The 22,935-nt window shown below is 15.2% G+C and overlaps 1 protein-coding gene and 2 long non-coding RNA genes across 6 annotated transcripts; all 3 read right to left on the bottom strand.

Annotated features, from left to right (window-relative positions):
- Window positions 1-1,695: 1,695 nt before the first annotated feature.
- On the bottom strand, window positions 1,696-7,945 carry LOC135144979 (uncharacterized). Of its 4 annotated transcripts, none has more exons than XM_064077100.1 (13): window positions 7,772-7,945; window positions 7,647-7,718; window positions 7,495-7,574; window positions 5,854-5,920; window positions 5,721-5,783; window positions 5,564-5,670; window positions 5,433-5,505; window positions 5,246-5,350; window positions 5,038-5,141; window positions 4,910-4,985; window positions 4,737-4,799; window positions 4,574-4,669; window positions 1,696-1,830 (listed from the first exon to the last, which is right to left on the bottom strand). In XM_064077100.1, exons 1-10 carry the CDS (start codon window positions 7,905-7,907, stop codon window positions 4,974-4,976), a joined length of 819 nt encoding a protein of 272 aa, XP_063933170.1. In that variant the 5' UTR covers window positions 7,908-7,945; the 3' UTR covers window positions 1,696-1,830; window positions 4,574-4,669; window positions 4,737-4,799; window positions 4,910-4,973. The 4 variants fall into 4 exon arrangements, 3 of the variants coding, with proteins under 3 accessions (XP_063933170.1, XP_063933172.1, XP_063933171.1); XM_064077102.1 differs by having other exon boundaries at window positions 5,246-5,283; XM_064077101.1 differs by having other exon boundaries at window positions 4,910-4,981; window positions 5,246-5,283.
- An 870-nt stretch (window positions 7,946-8,815) lies between these two features.
- LOC135144976 (uncharacterized) lies at window positions 8,816-11,983 on the bottom strand. Its single transcript, XR_010283288.1, has 3 exons — window positions 11,944-11,983; window positions 11,496-11,596; window positions 8,816-8,876 (listed from the first exon to the last, which is right to left on the bottom strand). It is a non-coding gene; the product is annotated as an uncharacterized LOC135144976 (long non-coding RNA).
- Window positions 11,984-20,063: 8,080 nt separating this feature from the next.
- LOC135144973 (uncharacterized) lies at window positions 20,064-22,338 on the bottom strand. Its single transcript, XR_010283286.1, has 3 exons — window positions 22,248-22,338; window positions 21,195-21,248; window positions 20,064-20,110 (listed from the first exon to the last, which is right to left on the bottom strand). It is a non-coding gene; the product is annotated as an uncharacterized LOC135144973 (long non-coding RNA).
- Between the last annotated feature and the right edge of the window lie 597 nt (window positions 22,339-22,935).

The raw sequence follows: 22,935 nt of genomic DNA, 5'->3' as shown, positions 1-22,935 counted from the left end.
GTTTTTTTTTTAAAAAGACTTAAATAATAAAAACGAATTAATATTTAAAAAAGGAGTATATATTCTTTTTGCTACGAATTCAATAAAAAAGTAAACTTTAAAATAATACCATCAAAAAAAATAAGAAACATTCCGAACAGAATTACTGCAAATTCAAGTAATTTATGAAAATAATCACTTAATATCCTTTTTGTTTAGCTCTCTTTTTCTTTTAAACAGAGTACTTAAGTTGAAATGGCTCTTACTTTTCTGCTAAGTTTTTATATGTAATATTATATTAAAAAAAACTACTTTAAGTTTATATTAATAATTCAGCACCAATAACTAAATTACATATACGATAATTCGTAAAATATAAAAAATATTTAAAGAATTAAAATTATAAAAAAGCACACAAATTTGTTATTATTTTTAATGTCTTTTCCAGTTCTAGCATGTCGTCCTTAGCGATTAACTATAGCGTCTCTAACGTAACACTGGAAGAGAAAGCAAAATAAAGTTCTATAGAATTATGAGTTTGCCCTGACATTAAAGGTCTGAAGACTCATCTTGAAGTAGTCATGTAGTTGTAGGTACTCAGTTAAACTTAGGAATTCGAATTTATTAAATTTTTTATTTGATTTAATTATTTTTATTAAAATTTCCTTTTAAAAGATATTAGCGCTCTCTCTCTAATATTTCTTTGCCAATTGCGAATCTCTTTATAACTCATTTTAAATACCTTTTCTGGTTATAATATTCTAAATAATAATTTCAGTTATGCTTTTTACCTATTTTTAATTAACGATAAGGATCACTCTCACGAATCTAAGATTTGGTTAACTAGCGATATCACAGGCTGTAAATCTTCGAGAGCTTGTATATTATAGACAGCAAAGTAATATAATATAGATATAAAGTATATTGAAGAAAATAAAGTAATAAGGTACAAGAAAGTCGAATTACCAGAAAGCACTATAAACTTAGTTGATTACTATAGACTCCCAGTCGCACTAAACCGACCGGACAACAACAAGCAAAGAAAGGGTAAAATAAATTCTACAGAAAATATAATAACGTGTGCACTTCCTAGAAAACTGGCTCATTCTATAAACAAGGCCGCAAAATTTAAAAACTCATCGAGTTACAAGTTGCAATATCTTTTTATGCATAAATTATATATATATATATATAATATATCAATAGTAAAAGCAGTAATAATAAATATATAATTATCTAACGGAATTAATTTTTAGATACAAATAAGAAGAACAATAACCAAAGGAAACTTTCCTTTTTTAATAAAATTCTCTGCTTTATTTAAGAATTATAAACTCATAATAACAATATATAAAAATTAAAACTTTACAATTTCCATGTTCCACTTTTAACCACTTCAAAAAAAAATACTTTAGAACTTCTTGATAAATTGATATAGAGATAACTTGCATATAAAATCCACGATAACTAGAGATGTATTAATACAACTTCGAGCTAAACGGGTCATAATGATTTTTAATTTCTTCATTTTCATAAAAGTTATATATAAATTCAACAACAACAATAAAAAACAACACGTTGTCAATTTTTTTGAGCAAGTAAACAAATTTTAGTTAAAAAACAAAAATAAAAGTAAAAATTATAATCACAATGTAAAATTGATTTAATAGTTTTTTATTATTAAAATAAATTCTTTTACGGCTCCTCTTTAAATAATAATCCAAGATTTTCAATTTCACTCAATCGATTTTGCTTCTCGTGAAATTTTTTTTCACCTTCTGCTGTACAAAAAAAGAACGACTGCCAGTTTTCATAATAAGTTGGAAGTTTGCCTTGAAGAGAAACTTTACACTATTAAAAAAAGTATAATAATAATAATTATTAATCAAAAAAAATTAAATAAAAATTAAATTATTAAGAAAAATTAAAACTAAACTAAAAGTTTAATGAAAAAAGCATCGTGAAAATAATAATTAAAATTAAACAGAAATAACTTAGTAATAAGTAAAATAAATTAAAAAAACTAAAAAAATAAAATAAGCACAAATATTATAATTTAAAAAAGTTTAAGAATAGAACCATAAAGAGAGTTGTTATAATTAAACCAATATTAACTGTTAACAAAAAAAATAATTTTTTTTCAGTAATAACTTGAAAATAAATTTTCTTCCAGTAAAAAAGAAAAAATATCTTTTAGTACTTTGGTAACTTTTTTGCTCAAAATTTACAAAAGTATAGTAAAGATAATAATAAAAAATTATAATTAAAGTAAAAATAAAGAAATAGAAAATTAGATTTATTTAAAAAAATTGAAAAATTAAAATTTTACTTTGAGTAATAATATATATATATATAATAACAATTTAATAGTTACTCTGCTTAAAAGTTAAATAATTTTAATAATAAAAAACAAGAATTAAATAATAATATAATTCCATTTTAAAAAAAATTTTTTTTCAGATAATAATAAGAAAATTATTTGTTAGAAGTTTTGAAGTTTTATGCTTAAACAGGCTTAAAAAAATTAACAAAATGAAAATTAAAAAATTAAATTGTTTACGAAATTAATTTTTTTTTAAAGGTTAATTATTAATTTATTTTACCACCGATAAAAAAAAAATTTGCTAAAAAAAAATAAGAATAAGAAATATAAAATAAAAGAAGATTTTATTTAGATATTTTAAAATTTTTTTTTTTTTAAATTAAAAAAAGTATATACTTTCATCAGCAGAGTAAAACTAAAGTATTAGTAGTACTTTTGCTTAAAATAAAAGAGAAATGGTAAACAGAAAAAACAATGAAGAAAAAATATAATTAATAAAAAATTAAAAAATTATTATTTTAAAAATTAAATTTTTCGAGGAAAATTTAATTTAATTTTTTTTATTTACGGTAAAGAAGAAGAAAAGCTTTAAAAAGTTTTATACTTCAGTTTTATTGTTTATAATAATATAAAAAAAAAATTTTAAGAAATTTAAATGTTTAACTTAAGAAAATTCAATTAAAATTTATTTTTACTTCCAGTAGAGATGAAAAAAAAATAACTAAAAAAGTTTTATGATATTTTTGTTTAATAATTAATCAAATACTCGTTATTATAAAAAAATTTAGAATATAGAAACAAAAAAAAAATGAATAAATTATTTTCTTTATAAATCAAACTTCTTTTTTTGAATACTTAAAAATTAAAAAATATAATTTTTAAGTAGTTCCTTTACTTTCAGTTTTTTTGCTTCAACAATAAAAAAAAGTTTAGTAAAAAAAAGAGTGAATAATATAATAATGATTGGAATTATTTATTTTTGTTAAGATTTTGAAATATATTATCTAAATCTTACAATATTTTTATACTTATTTAACTTAGCAATAAACAAATTTTAATATAAAGAAAAAATATTAAAAAAATTAAAAGTAAAAATATTTTTTTAATAAATTAAATTTATAAACTTTATTTAGAAGAGGAGAACTCTAACAATTTTTTTGGTATGCAAAAATAAATTTTTAATAAAAAAGGCGTGAAAAATATAAAAGTGATACAAATTTATTTTTTTTCTGAAATCCAAATTTTAAAAAAAATTTTTTTAAACAGATTTCAAGTTTTTTATTTTTTAAACGATAAAGTATAATAAAAGAAATAAATAAAGAAAAATTTTAATTTGAACTAAAAAAATAATTTTTCCTTAATTAGAAATTGTTTTAATTTCCAGTAGTAAGGTAAATTCAGTAAAAAATAAACTTCTTTTTTACTTCAATATATATAAAAATTTGATATAAAGAAAAACAAAGAAAAATATGATAAAAATATAATTTAAACTGAATTTTCTTTTTAAAAATTGGACATTAAAAAAGTTTGTTATTCTAAATAATAATAATAATATAAAAATAATTTAGTAATAATTTTATTTTTATAATATATTTTTTATTTTAGTCAGAATTTGTTTTAATTTCCAGTGGAGAAATATTAAAATCTGAAAAAATAGATTTTTTTAAAAATTAAATTTTTTTTTAAAAAGATTAGAAAATTTTTTATTACTTCCGAAAAGAAAAATAGAAATCTTTCCACAATTTTATAGATTTCTTAACCAGTAAATATAAATTTTAACCATTAAAAAAAATTAAAATTTTTAAATTAAAAATAATTACTACTTGTAGTAGAAAAATTCTTTAATAATTTTTATACTTTCAGCTTTTTGCTTAAAATTTGAAAAAGTTAAATATAAAAATAACTAAATTTAAAATTATTATTTTTAAAAATTCTAAATTTTGAAGTTTTTTTCTTCCAGTAGAAAAAAGTTAAAATCTTTAAACACTTTTACTTTGTACTAATCAAATTCTATAAAAATAATAATAATAGAAATAAATATTCAAATTTTTTTTATTTTAAAAAAATTTAAACTTGAAAAATTATTTTTTTTTGCTTCAATAATTATAAGCTTATATGCGTATTAAAATATTAAAAAATAAAAATAAAAATTATTTTTTTTTAGTTTAAATTTTTTTGACTCTTTAAAAAGTTTTACTTTATATTAATACAGTTTCATAAATATTAAACTATATAAAATAAAAATTAAAAAAATTGGTAAGATATTATTACTTTCAGTAGAGGAGAAAAAAATTCTCTAAAAAGCTTTATACTTCCCGTCCTTTTGCTGGAATTTATCAATAATTTTTTTATTTGTTCATCAAAATGCTAAACAAAATAAAATATTTTATATTAAAGTTGAAAGATATAGTTTGTTTAAAAGAAATATAAAAACTTTTATTTGCTCAACTGTAAAGCCGTATTTTTCTAAAATATTAAAAAATAGAAGACTTGCATGCTGATTATAAATAATAATAATTAAAATAATGATTAAAGTAAGTAATAAAAATATGAAAATAAATAATAATTATAATGAGAATTTTTAAGTAAAATAAATAATAATAATACTTCATGTATAAGAAAAAGCGAAGAAATAAGATAACGGCCCACTTGCTCCTCGTTTCCGTGAATTTTATAAGACTGTCTTATTAGGCAAATCATTCATATCGCAAAAAAAAAAATATCCAGTAAAATACGCTTAAAATGGCTCGAAAATAAGCGGGAACTAGCCAATGAGCGTTTGACTCTAATATGAATCGGATCAATGCGCTGCCGGTACGAGCACTCCAGTAAGCAGCGCCTTTAAGTTTATTAATATCATTATTAAACTTTTCTCTTGTGAATTTTATCTTGTTATTATACTTTACTATTTTTACTTTTTATTTTTATTTTTAATAAATAAACTTTTATCAGGCCAAAGTAGACTCGAGAGCACCACGTGACTAAAAAGATGAAATAAAGAATTTTCAGTGGTTGCAAATTTCATATATTCACTAATAACTTCATTTTCTACCCAAAAAAAATTTTTATATTTTCATATATATAAAAAATAAGACATAAAAAATATACAAAAACATAAAAAAAATAAAACCATCAACGAGAGCACTTGATAAGCACTTGCAAAAAATGAGAGTATTTTCGCTTAACAACGTTTTATATAAAACCTTATATACAAAAAAATAAAAATATGCACTATAAATAATTTTATAAAAAGAATAGTACTTCACTAATCTTATTATCATCATTATTGTTGGCGGAAAGTTGGTTAAATTTGTGCCACGCGCACTCCAAAGCGTTAAAAAGTAGCTGTACCACTTGAACGACAACTGCTAGCCAGTCAGAATGATAATAAATAATAAAAATAATAGAAAAAACAAACACGTGGCTGAACGGGTCCAAAGCTCCAATGAGCATTCGGCAAAAAGTGGGTGAAGCACGTGCACTATAGAATCAGTTTTTTTATTGAATTTTAATATTTTTTTTAATAAACTTCACAAAATAATGAAAATTACGAATAATGTATTTATAGTGGCGCGCTTCAGTAAACTGGAAGTCGCAGGAAACGGCAGAATATATAATCTTAGAAAAAACATTAAATATTAAATAAAATAAATATAATGAAAATAAAAAAATAATAAAAAAGTTAAATAATTATAATAATAAAAATAAAAGTTGAAAAATAATAAAATGATGAATAAAGGTGTATATTTAAGAAGAAAAAAGTTAAATTATAACTAAAATACTGATATATTAAAAAGTAAAACGATGAAAAATAATAATAATAAAAAATAAAACAATAAAATAAAAAAATTTTAATAATAAAAATAAAAATAATATTAAAAAATAACAAAAACGATGAATGAAAAATATAATAGTAAAAACAAATATATAATAATAATAATTATAAATAAGAATAATAAGTAAAATACTATTTTAAGGAAAATATGAAAACGATGAAAACAAAAGTAAAAAATAAGAATAAAACAAAATACATAAGGATTAATAAAAATAATCATCCATGTATACAAGTGTGAACTATTAATAAAAAGATGAATAAAAAATAGTAAATATATAAAAAGGTTTAAAAATAAGTATAAATATAATAAAATATTAAGAAAATTATAATAACGATAAAAATAAAAAACTTATTTCAAGAATAAATAAAACAATAAAGAAATAATAGTGAAAAAATTTACAATAAAAAATAAATAGTCATAAATAAAATATAATAATAATGAAAGATAAAATATAATTAAAAGAAGTAATATAATAATAATAAAAAAATAATAACAATAAAATTTATATAAAATTATTTAGTAATAAATAAAAAATATATAATATAATAATTATGAAAAATTATAATTTACATAAAGAATAATAATAATAATAATGAAAATAAAAAGTTATAATAAAACAAAATATTATTAAAAAATATTAAAAATGATGAAAAAATTTATACTAAAAACAATAATAATAATAATAAAAACAATGAAACTAAAAATAATAAATAAAAATAATGAAATTAAAAAGTATACATTAAAAAATAAAATAACATTAAATAAATAATAAAAATTTATAGTGAAAAATAAAAAGTAAAATATATTAATAAAAAATAATAATAAAAATGAAAAAAAATAATGAATGAAAAAAATAAAATAATAAATAATAAATAATAAATAATAAATAATATAAAAATATGTGAAGAATAAAATAATTATTATTATTATAAAACAAAAAATTAAAAAATTACAAACTTAAGAAAATAAAATAAAAATAACGGAAATAAAATAATAAAACAAAAATAATAAATTATAAAAAGTAACAATAAAAATAATGGAAATAACAAATTTTATAAAAAAATGAAAATTATATAAAAATAATTGATAATAATAAGAATAAGTTTAATAAAATTTAAAAATAACAATAAAAGTAATAAAAATAAAAAAACAATAAATTATAAAACTAAAAACTTTTATAAAATAATAATAATAAAAAATATAAATAATAATAAAGAGTATATAATAGTAATAATAAAAAAATAAAACAATATAAAATATAAATAATAATAATAAAAGTAAAGAAAATAATTTATTAAAAATTGTAAATTGCATTTATTAATAATAAATAATAATAAAAAATAATAAAAACAAAACCCCTAAAAAGTGGTCTTCATAGAAAAATGAAAAAGAAAAAAAATTATTGAGAATGCGATAAGAAAGCTCCCGAATTTGTTCTGAAAAAAGTTTATATTAGTTTTTACTAATTAATTTATTGTTTAATAATAATAATAAATTATAATAATCACCCAGCCAATGACGAAGAGAAGAAACAGCGGAATTTTCCCGATCCAAATAGCCGCTATCTACCACGTGGCCATCTTATAGGGTCACCAGTAAGAAATATGCTTAGGAAAAATTATAAACTACTCACAAACTTTAATCTGCTGGTCGTGCTCTCCAAGCGCCAAAGCGCTGCGAGGAAAGGCGGTTTCCACGTGGTCCTGTCGCCAAAGGCCTGACAGACAGCTCAATAACGCCGTAACATTAAGCAAAAGCCACTCTGCCATGCGCTGATATCGAAGATCGGCCAATAGTGCGGCGTTATTTTTTCCTACAAAGTAACGCAGTTAGCCAAAAAGAGAAAGCACTTATTTAAAATGAGCATTGATTGGCGAAGTGATAAAAATAAATTCCTTTTTTTGATACGGCAAGAAACATATCGAGGCAACCCAAGACCTTTTAAGCAAATTAAATAATGAAAGAAATAAACAAATCCTAATCTAGAAAAAACCGAAACACGGAGTAAAAAGTTGAATTCATTATCTTCTGTTCCAATAAAACTAATAAAGTGGGAAGTATCAAGTAAATAACTTGATACTTCGCGTGTCCAAAAGTTTAAAAACTAATAAAGTGATAATAATTATCATAATTATTAGCGAAACAATTCAATTAATGACAAGTAAGTATTAAAAATTTAAATTAATTAAATAGCGTAATTGCTTAATGATAAAATCAAAAATAGCTTAGAAACTTTATCCAATGACGAACAAGTATTAAAAAGTTATAGTAAACGAATAGCGTGCAATAATAATTACTTTAAAAAATTATAATCCAAAAAAACTTTTCAAGCAATCAACAGAGTAATAATAATGACATAAAAACAATAAATACTTTAAAATTTCAAAATTAAAACCAATCAAATAGAGTAATAATAACTACATGAAAAACCAAAAGGCTAAAAAAACTTTAAACCATTAAAAAAAATTACTAAGATAATTAAATTAATTAATATAGCGTAGTATGTTGATAAAGTAGCCAGATAATTAACCAATAAAAACTAAGTATTAAAATTTTAAACCAATCAACTAACGAAATTTGATTAAAAAGCAAAAATAATAATTGTTAAAAAAATCTCAACCATGAATAAGTATTAGAATATTAAACCAGTCAAATTGCGAAATAAATAAAATTAGACAACCGGCTCTAAAAGGTCCAGCATAAACACGAGGCATTCGTCCGTATTCTGTACGTACGCACTTAAAAAATTCATAAAAAAAATTATATATACTTTCTTATTAAAAATAGTAAAAGTATTATTATAGAATAATGATAATAGTAAATCTATAACAGTAATAATAAAGAAATTTTTAAAGTAATTTTTACATAAAAAACTTTTATTTTATAAAATATTATTATTTGAAAAAAAATAATAGAAGGAAAAAGTATTAAAAACTTCATTATAGAAAAGTTTATATTATAATTAATAAAAACAATAAATTTTGTAAAAACTTTTAAAAAAGTATTTTATATAATAATAATAAAAGAAAAAATCTTAAAATTTTCATTATATAAAAATTTTTATCATAAAAATAATAATAAAACGTTTAATAATACTTTATTATTGAAAAAATTCTATTTATAGGATATTTATTTAAAAAAATAATAAAATATGAATAATTTTAATTAATAAAAGTTTGTAGGATTAATAATATTTTATAAAAATACTAAGAAAAAGTTTCGTAAGAACTTTATTACATAAAAGTTTATATAATAAATAATAATAATAACAAGGAAAAAAAAGTTTTCTTAAAAATTTATTATAAAAAGTTTTTATTATTATAACAATAATATTATTATTTTATGTTAAAAAAAATTTATAATATCAAATAGAAGAATAAAGTAAGAGTTTATATGGTTAATAACAATGAAATTATTACTACTCAAAAAAAAAATAAATAAAAAGAAAAATTAATTATAAAAGTTATTAAAAATAAGAAGAAAAAAGTTTTATAAAAATTCATCATATAAAAGTATATGGTAATAATAAAATTATAATTTAGGAAAAAAAATAAAAAAAGAAAAAGGAAGTTTTCTTTTTCTATAATAAAAATATATTAATATTATTGAAAAAAATAATAAAGGGAGAAAAGTAATAAAGAAGTTTATAAATATAATAAAAATAAGAAGGATAAATTATATAAGAACTTCATAATAAAAAAGACTAAAGATTATTGTGATAATAATAAAAGGGGAGATGTTTTTTTTAAAAAATTAATTTAAAAAGTATTTATTTTTAATATTATTCAGAAAAAAAGACAGTAAAAGAGAAAAGCGATAAAAAAAAGTTTAATAAAAACTTCATTATAAAATAGTTTATATAATAAATAATAAAAGTTCTTTAAAGAAAAAAAGTAAAAATAAGGAAGAAGAGTTTTTTTATTTTTATGATAATTTTATTATTCAAAAATTCATGAAAAATTAATAGAATAGTTAATAAAGTAATAACAAGAAAATGGTTTTATAAGAACTTTATTATAAAAAAGATTAAAACATAAATAATAATACAATTACCATTTAGAGAAAATAATAACCATAACAGAGAAAAGATTATAAAAATTTTTATAAAAGTTCTTTATTTTTAAATAATAATATTATTATTCATAAAAAAAATAAAAGGGAAAAGTATTATAATAGTTAATAAAAAAAATAATATTAATTCTAATTTTAAAGTTTAATAAAAATATTATTATAAAAAAATTTATATTATTAATATCATTTAAAAAAATTAAAAAAATGGGAAAAAAGTACTCATTTTTTATAATAATAATACTATATTAAAAATAATAAAATAAGTAAATATTAAAATAAGATTATTAAAAGTTTATAGAAAGTAATAATACTATTAGTAATAGCAAAAATAATAGAACGATAATCAAACTTAAAAAAGGTTATTACTGATAATATATTATCGAAAAGTGTTTAAAAATAATAAAAATAAATAATTATTATAAAAAATATATATTATAATAAAAAGTTTTAAAAGTAATAATACAAAAAAGTTATTACAAAAAAAAAAAAATAAGAATTAAAAAAGTTGATATTATAAAAAAATTAAATAGTAAAAATAATAAATATAAAAATATAATAATGTTACAAAAGTAATAAAAAGAAATAACTTAAAAAGTTGTTATTATTATAAAAAAAATTATATAAACGATTTTAGAAATAATAATAATAACAAAAAAGAAATATTAATGAAAATAAAAAAAGTTTTTAATAATAGAAATAAAAATAATATAAAATTATTAAAAAAATAATAATAGTAATAATAACAGAAATATATAGTAATTATTAGTAAAAATGTTATAAAAAGGTTGCAAAAAAAAATAATAATTACTAAAAACTTTTGAAGATTATAATAAAAGTAATAATAGTATAATAATAATAATAAAAGTAGTAATTATTAAAAAAATATTATATATGTTTTTAATAATAATAATATAATAAATATTTATAAACATAAAAAGAAAGTATATACAAAATTGCAATAATAATAACTTTAAAGTTTTTAAATATAAAAAATAATTATTATTATAAAAAAGTTTTTATTAAAAAAAAATAACAAAAATACTAAGTTAAAAGATAAAAATAACTTAAATTACTAAATATTATAAAAAAAAAAGTGTTGTATAATAATAATAAGTAATATAAACTGTAGATATTATAAAACTAATGACATTGATTCTCTAGAGAATTATAAAAAGAATTAAAATATAAAAAATTAATAAAAACCAAAATAAAAAAACATAAAAAGTAAATAATTAAAAAATATTATAAAAAAAGTTTTATAAAAGAGCAATAATAATAATAGATACTTAATAGTTAGCAAGTTATTGCAAAGAGTAGCGCGTTCTCTTAAGGAAACGGAAGAAGAAATAAATTCTCCAATAATTCGATTAACTTCCATTAAATGAGGCTTAGAAAAAATATATTATAACAATAAATAGTTACAAATATAAAAATATAAATGATATAATAAAAAATATGATATAATGAAAATATTATAATAATAAAATGAAAAAAAATTTAGAAATAAAAATATAATATAAAAATTATTAAAATATACAAAAATATAAAAATAATATTTTGAAAAAAGGTAAAAAAATTTTTTTAAAATAAATATATAATAAAAAATATGAAAAAATAATAAATATATTAAAAATATGTAGAATTATATAAAAATCTAAAATATAATTAAAATTATAATAAAATATAAAATTATAAAAAATACTATTAATATAAAAAAATATAATAAAAGTTAACCAAAAGAAGTTCTTGATATGATTTTAAAACAAGAGTAAACATACGCAATACTTCCGAGCGAAATGCTATAGTAATAATAATAACAATAATAAGTAAATAAACTCCCATAGAATAAATAAAAATAATAATTAAAAATAGTAGTCAATATATATAATAAAAATAATAATAATTAATAACAAGAAGTAATAATAATAAAAATATATATTAATAACACTAAAAATAAGTTAATAATGATAATTATTAAATAAATATATAAAAATAACTATTAGAAATTAAATAAATAATATTAATAATAATGAAGTAAATATAACAATAATATATTAATATTATAGCAGCTCGATGATTTGCTATGAAAAGATCATTAGGCCTTATAATAATAATTATAAGTAGATTATATAATAATAAAAAAGTTGTAAATTTTTTTTATATAATAATAATAATTATAATAAGATTCTTATAAAAAAGTTTATATTAATAAAAAATCTAAAAAAAAAAGAAAAAAATATACAAAAAGAACTCTTTTGAGACTTCTTTTTATTATTAAAATAAGCACGAAAGTCCGTCAGAATAAGTTTTTTGCTTTTTATTAATTTCAATAACTATAATATATATAAATTACATAAAAGTAGTAAATTCTTAATACTCTACAGTAATAACTTTTATAAAAAAAATTCAGAATTTTGAAAAGTTATATTAATTATAATATGCTAAACTTTTATTATATAACAAAAATATATAAAATAATAAATCTCATTGTAGTAAAAAAAACTTTCATAAAATTAAAGACAATGAGATTTTTAAAAAGTGCCCAATCCAAGTTTTTTAAAAAAACTTTATGCTAATAAGATTTTGCAAACTTTTATTATATAACAATAAGAAAATATAAATATAAAAAATCCCTCCTTATTATAATAAAACTGATAAAATTAAAATCAGAATGATCAATAGAATTATTAAAAAGTAACCAATCCAATATATTTAATAAAACTAAATAATATTCTGGAAACATTTTTGTAATACTAATATTGTGACATTAAACTTTTATGATGAAAAAATAAATCTGAGTATAATAATAAAGCTATATTAAGTGAAATTTAAAGGACTAAAAAGGTTATTAATAGGAAATCAAACCATTCTATTTAATAACACTTTTTTAATACTCTAAAACATTTGCTAAGAAAATATTAATATGCTAAACTTTTATAATAATACAATAATACAAAATAAATATAATCTCGTTATAACAATAAAACTTTATTAAAACTAAAATTTAAACGACTAATAAGAATATCGATGAGTAACCAATTTAATATATTTAAAAACGGCTTCTTCTGATTCGACAAGGCGGCTCTCAAGCAACGGCTTGAACAAATCCAAATAAGCCTTAAAAAAATAGATATATATTTTAGCAGTAAAAGTAAACCAGTGAATATTAATTATAATAACTTTTCTTATTTTATCTTGAAATAAAAACGTTCCGTTTGAAAAAAATAAGCAAATATAAATAACAGATATTATAAATATATATATAGAAAGTTAATAGGAGAAAACATTTTTAGAAAACTTTTCATAATTGCTAATATAATAATATTCTGTTAAAACTTTACAATAGAAAAAAATATATTTTTTCAGTATAACAGAAACTGTTTATTTTTTTTTTTTACCATTACTTTAATAGTAAAACATTAACGTTTTATATATAATAATTATAATAATAGCAGTAATAATAATAATAAAACAGTAATAAAAAATAAAATAAAGAATTTGTAGTAAGTAATATTTTTTTTTATTACTTTTGTATAAAAAAAGTATAAAAAAATAAAAAGGTTCAGGTTACGTATATAAAAAAAACTTTTACTTTTTTACATAAAAACTAATAATAATAAAATTATATATAACATGATTATTCATTTCTTTAATAGTAAAACTTTTACTACTTTAGAGAAAAATTAAATTAAGTATATATATAAACTTTGTTTATATATAAAAAACTATTTTTATCATTTCTTTAACAGTAAAACTTTTGATTTTACTATATAATAATAAAAAGGAATATGAAGATTATATAAGAGAAAAACTATTCTTTTTATTTTTTAATAATAATAATACTTTTACGTTTTTACGTAAAATAATAAAAATGTCATTTTCTTATCGTAAAACTTTTACGTTTTACATAAAAATAACCATAAACTATTCATCTTAATTCTTCTATAATAAACATTTACCGTCTTTATATAAAAATATATATATAAAAATTTACATACATAAAAACTATCACTAGTATTTCTTTTATAGTTACACTTTTACTTTTAAATAAAGATAATAATTATGTATATTAAAAAAATTAATATATGAAATTTTTTTTTTAAAACTTTTATAATAAAAAACTTTTAAGGTTTTATATTAAAAATATATAAAGTCTACATATAGAAAAACTAATTTCATATTTAGCAAAATTTTTACTTTTTATATTAATAAATAAATTCATATAAAATATTAAAAATTTATAATAAAATATATATTATTTTAAAAAATTTTCAGAATTCTTTTACACATTTTAATATAGTCTATATAATATACTTTACTATAAATATAAATTAATAACTTTTATGTTATCTTAAAAATTCTTTATTATTATTACAACCTTATTACACCTATTTATTATGTATTACGTATTACTTTATGAGTTCTTTATTATTAATATTATTATATATGAATATAATTTTATGAATTCTGTATTATCATTACAGTTATATAATAAACTATATTAATATTTTTTATATTTTGTATTTTATTTATATAAATATTTTTTATATTATTTTAAGAATTCTTTAAAAATAGCACAATTTTTATATTACCCCATTTCATTAATATTATAATTTTTATATTATAAATACAATTTATTATAAAATTTATTAATATTTATGTAATATTTATACACCCTTTATTATCACAATTTCCTTTTTATAAAAATTTAATAAATTTATTATATTATACACTTTACTAATATCAATATTTTATATATTATGTAATATTACTTCTATTACAATTTTATTATAACTATTTATTAATATTTTCTATATTACTTTATAATTTTTTATTTTATAAATTTATTACAATTAATTTATTTCTATGATATACTAAACAATTTATAAATTTATTATTATTTTTTTATTAATGTTTGAAATTGATTATACTACTGTACAGTTCTCTTTATAATTATTATAAATTTATTATAAAAAATATTATTTTTATGTAAATTTTTTGAAGTTATCACCAATTTTTACTACTAATAACTAATTTTTATTATTATTAATATTAATTATATAAATATTTAATAGATTATTATATATTAAAAAGTTCATTAATACTATTTATCATTATATATATCCTTTAAAATTATTATAAATTAAATAGAAATATTTATTATAATACATTTTTTTATTATTGTATATTACATTACTATTTTATGAATATACTTGTTTTCATTAAATTAAATTCATTATAACCCTTATCAATATTTATTACAATTAACTTATTTTTAATATGGCTAATTCTACTATAAAAAATAGTTAATGCAGTATTATTATAAATATTCATTAATATAAAAATATTAATATTTCATTATGTAATTATGATACATTTATAATAAATATTTAACATAATAATACTATTTTTATTTATTATTATTATTATAAAAATTCATTATTTAAAATAAAAAACATTATTTACTTTGCAATAAGTAAGATCGCTGGGGAGCGGAAGTGAAAGAAGTTCAGTAAAGCACTCATTTATAATACAACTGCACTCCTATTTTATGCAAGGATCTTAAGTAAAAACAAATATATATAACAATAACTAAAAAAACATATATAAAAATATAAATATATTAAAATAATAATAATTATTATTATAAAAAAAAATTAATATAGTTAGAAAATATAATTAATAAAAACGGAAAGGAAAAAAAATATAATAATAATAATTAGTAAAAAAATAGTTGTAAGTAAAAAAAAATAAATATAAGATATTAATAAGTAAACAATAAATACAATATAATAATAAATAAAAATATATAAAGAAAAGAAGTAAAAAAATAAGTATAAAATAATAATAAGTAAAATTATATCAGAAAGAATATAAATAATAACGATCTGTAAAAAAATATGTATACGAAATAATAATAATAGGTAAAAAATATATATATAATATAATTGATAATAATGACGAGAAAAAAAATATATACAAATAATAATAGTAAGTAAAAATATATATAATGCTATTTATAAAAGTGAAGAGCAAAAACGATAATAAGCAAAAAATGATATATAAAAATTACATAATTAAAAGTGATGAGTAAAATATATACAGAAGATAATAAGTTAAAAATAAATATAATATAACATAATAATAATAAGTAAATATATATATACAAAAAAATAATAATAAGAAAAAATATATATATAAGAAACTTGTCTATTTTCTTCTTTTTTTTCTCTATATAAACTCGTAAAAACTTCTTTCCATATATAGCATGAAGTTTTGCAATCAGCATAAAATTTTTCTTGGTCTTTCGCGTTTTCTTTAAATAAATAGTAATAATAAAATCAATCTAACAATAATTATTAATAATAATATATTTATAAAAGTAAAAATAATAAGTAAAAATAAATAAAAAAAATAATTATTCATAAAAATATAAAATATAGTAAAATAAGTAAATAATTATAATAAAAAAGTATATCTTTTAAAAATAATATTAGAAGGAAAAAAAATATAATAATAAAAAGTACAAAAAAATATTAAGAAAGTAAAAATATAGAGAAAATTTAAAAAAAAGTTAATAAAAATAAATATATATATAAAAATAATAAAAACTAAAAAAATATATTTTTAAAGTAAAAATATATATTATAAAAAATAATAAATAAAGTAGTAAATAATAAAAAATATATTATTATAATAATAAATATATTTGAAATAATAATAAGTAAAAATATGTATTTTAAAGCATAATAAATAAAATAATATATTAAGAAAAATATATAATATTATAATAATATTAATACTAAAAAAATATATTAAAATAATAATAAGAAAAATAATATACTAATAAATATATATATATAATATCGTTTAAAAAAATAAATATGAAGTAATAACAATAATGAAAAGTAAAATATATTTATAAACAAAATAATATATCAATAAAGATATTATATAATATTATTTAAATAAAAATATTATATAAAATAATAATAATATTAACTAACGAGGCAACGGAAGCCCTTGAAAAATATAATAAATATACTTTTTCGAAATTTGAGAGGACAAGCGCGGCTTTATGCAAGTTATAATATTATAATAATAAGTAAATATAAATATAAATAATAATATACGTAAAAAGTAAAAAAATATAAAGAATGTACAAACGTATAATAAGTATAAAGAAAATATAATTAATAGTATAAAAATTATATATAAAAAGTTAAAAATTTTTATATTATACGAAGTAAATTTAAATATATTTTAAAAAAATAAATATGAAAAGTAAAAAAACAAAAAGAAAGAAATATAAGATAATATAAAGTATATAATAAAAGTAAATATAGGCAAGAAAATATACTAATTCAGTGTATAATAATAATTATGAATAACAAAGTAAATATAAAAATGTAATAATAATACATATAAAAAATAAAAAAATATTAGAAAAAAAAATATCAGAAAGAAAAATAAATTACTTATAAAAATATAAAAATGCTAGAAAGAAATAACATATATGCATAAAAATATAAAGTACATATAAAAATTAGAAAATAACAGTAAATTATATTATAAAAATATAAAAACTACATAAAAAATTAATAAAATAAAAATAAAAATATATGAAAAAAATATATATATATGAACGTTAGAAAAATAAAAAATAATAATATAAAAGTATAATATATAATAAAAAATATAAAACTATTAAATAAAATTAAAAGATAGACAAAATTACACAAAGTTCATATAAAAATAATAAAATAAAAGTAAATGAAATAATACGAAATAAAATATATACAAAAAATAAAAGACGTATGAAAATAATAATATAAAGGTAAATATAAGCAAGAAAGTAGTATATAAAAGATAATATTATTATTAAAAAAATTAAACCGAGCAAAAAAGTATGAAAATAGAAAATAGTAAAGTTGAGATAAAAATAAACGATTAAAAAAAAATTAAAAATAAAATAGTAATAATAATTTTGATATACAAATAGCAGAATAAAAAAAAGTAAAAGTAAAATAATATAATAAAAATAATAATTATATAAAAAAATAAACACAAAAATTATATTTTCAATAATAATAATAATATAATTCGAAGTAAAAATAATATAAAAGTTAATATTTTACTTACGTAAATAATATTATCATAAAGATAAATGGTTATATATACAATAATAACTACTTGTAATGAATACAAAAATAAAAATATTTATAATTATCAGTAAATTTATTATTATTGTTTACCTTTCTTTATGTAATAAAAAAAATTATGATAAATTTTACATAAACATTTGTTAATTAGAAATATAATAATAATTGTTACTGTTAAAAAAAGTTAAGAAAGAAAAAAATATCATATTTCTAGAAAAGTGGAATTATTTTTTAGTATCATAAATTGCTTTATAAAAAAATTAACATAAAAAAATAAGTAAAAATAATAAAATATAATGATAATATAAAAGTTATTATAGTAATATAATAATGTAATAATAATATGAAGAAAAAATCATAAAATACTACAATACAAAAAATTCATAATAACTAAGTTAAAATAAAAAAAACTAATAACAAATATTTTAAACTAAAAGTAAATATTTACTATTTACTAATACATATAATAAAATAAAATAATAATAATAACCTCAAAACTAGCAATAATCGATATTAAATTGAGGACTTCCTAAAAAATATTAATAATAATAAATAATATTCAAGCAAAAAAAAAAATTGAAACTTTTTTAAAAACAATTCGGAAATCAGAAAAAGCTTGGAAAGATTCAAAATCTCTAAAATATATAATAAAAATTAATATTATACTAAAGAAAAGAAAAATATTATAATAATTAAAATAATAAAAAATAGTAAACATATAAAATAAAATTCTTATAAAAATTTTAAATGTTAAAATTTCGTAATAAAAAATTTTTATAAACATTTTAAAATTTAAATTAATTTAAAAAAATTTATTAAAAAAATGAAAATTTTATAAAAACACTAAAAAATTATTTAAGTTTAAAAATTTATTATAATTTTTAATACAAAAAAGTTGAGAAAATGAAATTTTTTTTATTGCTTTCAATTATATATATATTTTTAATACTATATTTATTACAAATATATATTTATATTTACTACATTTTTTTTATATATTCTTATAATTATATTTTGATTTATATTATTATAAATATTTATTTCAGAATAAAAATAACAAAAAAAAACCAAAATAAATTATTTTCATAGTATTTAGTAAAAAAAACATTTTTTATAACTAATAAAACTTCATTTATATTAAAAAAATTTTTTTTAATAATATTAATATAATAATAAAAGTAATTTTTCAAATACAAAAAATTAAATAAAAAATTATATAGTCAAATTAAACTATAATAAAACTCATTATTTAAAAAAAAATAGAAAGAAATAAAAAATTTTCCTGATACAAAAATTTTAATAAAGCAATAAAATATTTTTTACAGATACTAAAACATTTTTATTAATAAATAATTATTTATAATAATAATAAATATTATTTTTCTAAAACAAAGTAACTTTTTTTTATAAACTTAATAAATAATTTAATAAAGAAAATATTTTTTCTAAACTCAAATAGAACTGCATTAATTTTCTTAATAAAAAAGTTTATTTTACAATAATAATAATTAAAAAGTATAAATAAATTTCTAATACTAAGAAAATTTAAGAATAAAAAAATAAAATATACTTTTAATACTAAAAAAAATTAGTTTTATACAAAATCATAACAAAACTTTGTTATTTTTTACTTTATTCAAAATGGAATAGAAAGAAATGCATAAAAAAAAAGTTTCTCTTATAATAATAAACCTTTCAGCAAACTTTTCAAGCGTGAGTTTCGAGTCAATACTGCTCGCCTTTTATTAATAAGTAAATATAAATAAAAAACTTTTTATTAACTAAAAATAAAATTAGATACACGTTCTATAAAATGTAAGAATATATAAAAACCAAAAAAAAATATATAAAATGATATAGTAATAAAAAAAAATTATATATAAAGTAATAAACCAGTTAATATTATTTTATAATTATATATATATAGTAAAAATAGTTTAAATAATATAATAATAACTCACACAAAATATATAAAAGTAAAAAAAAGATATAAAAATAAAAATAGGCATAAAAAGTAAATATAAATACATACAGTACAACCTATTTAAAAACGTAACAAAAATTATATATAAAAAGAAAATAAATAAAATAAAATAATAATTAACATGGAAATATAAAAAATATATATAATAAATTTTTAAAATAATACATAATTTATATAAAAAAAGAAAAATTATATAAAAAATACAAAAAAAATAGTTAAAGGATATATAAATCTTTGTAAAAAATAATAAAAGTAATAAAACAATACTTAGTTAACTTTAGAACAATATAAAATTTGTATATAAAAAAAATATATATAAAAAAATATAAAAAATATACATAAAGTAAAAAAAATTAAAAATATGGAATATATATATAAAGTAAAGGATATATAAATTTTTATATCAATAGTAATAATGATAAAATTTAAGAAAATATAAAATTTACCCAGAAAAAGTAAAATATATTAATGTATTATAAACAAATGTATTAATAGAAAAATATATATATAAAAACGTAGAAAAAAGTAAAATATATATATAGAAATGTATAAAGTAAAATAAAAAATATGCTTAATAAGTAAAAAATATAATATATAGTATAAATATATATATAAATATTTTTTTTGTATAATACAAAATTAAATAAACAGATAAAATAAAAATATATAATATAAAGTAAAATACATTATAAAATATATATAAAAATGAATATAATGTAAGTATATATATGATAAAAAATAAAATAAAAGGGTATAAATAAAAATTTATATAAAAAGTAAATAATTTTAAAAATAATATAAAATAAATAAAAAAGAAAATATATATAATAAAAGTTAACTTTTTCGGCGCAGTTCGTAAAAAAGTTTTCAATAAATCCAAACGACTTAATCCACTTAAAAGCAAAATATTAACAAGGATATAAAAATTTTAATAAATAAAAAATAACAGGAAAATAATAAAAATAAATAATACTAACTATTAAAAGAATTTTAAATTAATAATAATAATTGTTATGAAAAATTATAAAATAAAAAAATAATATTAATAATACATAATAATAAGATAAAATTTTAAGTTACATAATAATAAAAAGCAAGTAAAAACAATTATGATAAAATATAAATAATAAAAATAATTACAAAAAATTATAAATAAAATAAAAAAAAATATTAATAAAAAGTAATAAAATTGAAATAGATATAGTGTGTACAAAATAAAAATAAAAAGTAAAACAAAAAAAAATAATATAAAAATAAGAAAATGAAAAAGAAATTATATTAATGAAAAAATAATTAAAATATAATAAATATAATAATAGTAAAAAATAATATAAAAATTATTTATTAATAAAAAAAAGTAAAACTTTTATAAAAAATTAATAATAAAATATTAATAATAATAGTAAAAATAATATAAAAAAATATGAAAATAAAAATAGTAAAACTAGAAAAACAAAAATAATAATTAAAAGTAGAACGTAAAAAAATAATAACGCAAAACAAATAAAGTAATTACAAAAAATAATATATAGAACTTGGATAAACATAATAAAAAGTAAAACTTTAAGGAATACAAAAATAGTATAAAATAAAACGTCACTATAACAAATAAAATTTATATATAGAAAATAATTAGTAATAATTATAAAAAGTAAAAAAATTATAAATCTTATAACAAAAATACGAAGAAATAGGAATTTTCTTAATGCTTACAAGTAAAATATAAAAAAAAGAAAAAAGTAGTTTTTTTTCCTTTTACAAAAATAAAAAATATATAAAAAGTAAAAAAATAAAATAATAATTATTAAAAGAATAATAAAATAAAAAAAAGTATTAAATAAATATTTATACCGTAAATATTAAAATCATTTTTAATAATTAAAAAAAAATACAAGAAAGATTGTAATTTCCTTCAAGCAAACCGTCATACTCTGAACAGCCAATGAGGAAAGCACAAGCGACGGATGACCGAAAAGCGCGAACAAAAGCCGAAAAAAACTGGTAAAAAGTTTATATAAAATAAAAATTATAAATATATATCGTATACAAAAATTTGAAAATAATATTATAGAAAAAGTTTTTTATTTAAAAATAAAAATATAAATATAATAACTAAACTTTTATTATTATTAATATAATAAATTATAAAAAATATAAAAACGTATAAATTTATGTATAAAAATAATATTATAAAAATATTTTAATTACAAAAAAGTTAAATAATAAATAGTTTTGTTAAGAAAAAAGTAAAAATTTATAATAAATTGTGATTTATAAATAAATAAATAAATATAAAAATAATAAAAAAAACTCTATAAACTTTTATTATTATAAAATAAAAGTTGAAAGTAATAATAAATGGTGATTTATAAAAAATAATAAGTAAAAATATATATACTTCATTATTATAATATTAGTAAGTTATAAAAATATAAAAACGAAGATAAATTTGTATATAATAATATTTATATGATATAAAAATATTAAATAAATTTGAAAAAAGTTTTTAATAATAAAACTTACAAAAAAATTTTATAATAAAAAGTAAAGTTCATTATAATAATAAAAAGTTATTAATAT

This window comes from Zophobas morio, unplaced genomic scaffold (assembly GCF_036711695.1).
Source record: "Zophobas morio isolate AGI-343-1 ecotype UQ-CSIRO unplaced genomic scaffold, CSIRO_AGI_Zmor_V1 ptg000115l, whole genome shotgun sequence".
NCBI lineage: Eukaryota > Metazoa > Arthropoda > Insecta > Coleoptera > Tenebrionidae > Zophobas > Zophobas morio.
This window is presented reverse-complemented; position numbering and strand designations above follow the sequence as displayed.

Bases quoted from the DNA above. Each gene is read 5' to 3' on its own strand.
- LOC135144979 (XM_064077100.1), bottom strand. From the start codon at position 7,907: ATGGCAGAGTGGCTTTTGCTTAATGTTACGGCGTTATTGAGCTGTCTG. The intron at 5,921-7,494 runs GTTTTGTTTTTA...GTTTTTTCTAAG, and splicing joins ATGAAGACCACTTTTTAGGG to ATTATATATTCTGCCGTTTC. The intron at 5,142-5,245 runs GTTTATTTATTA...ATAAACTTAAAG, and splicing joins TCTACTTTGGCCTGATAAAA to GCGCTGCTTACTGGAGTGCT.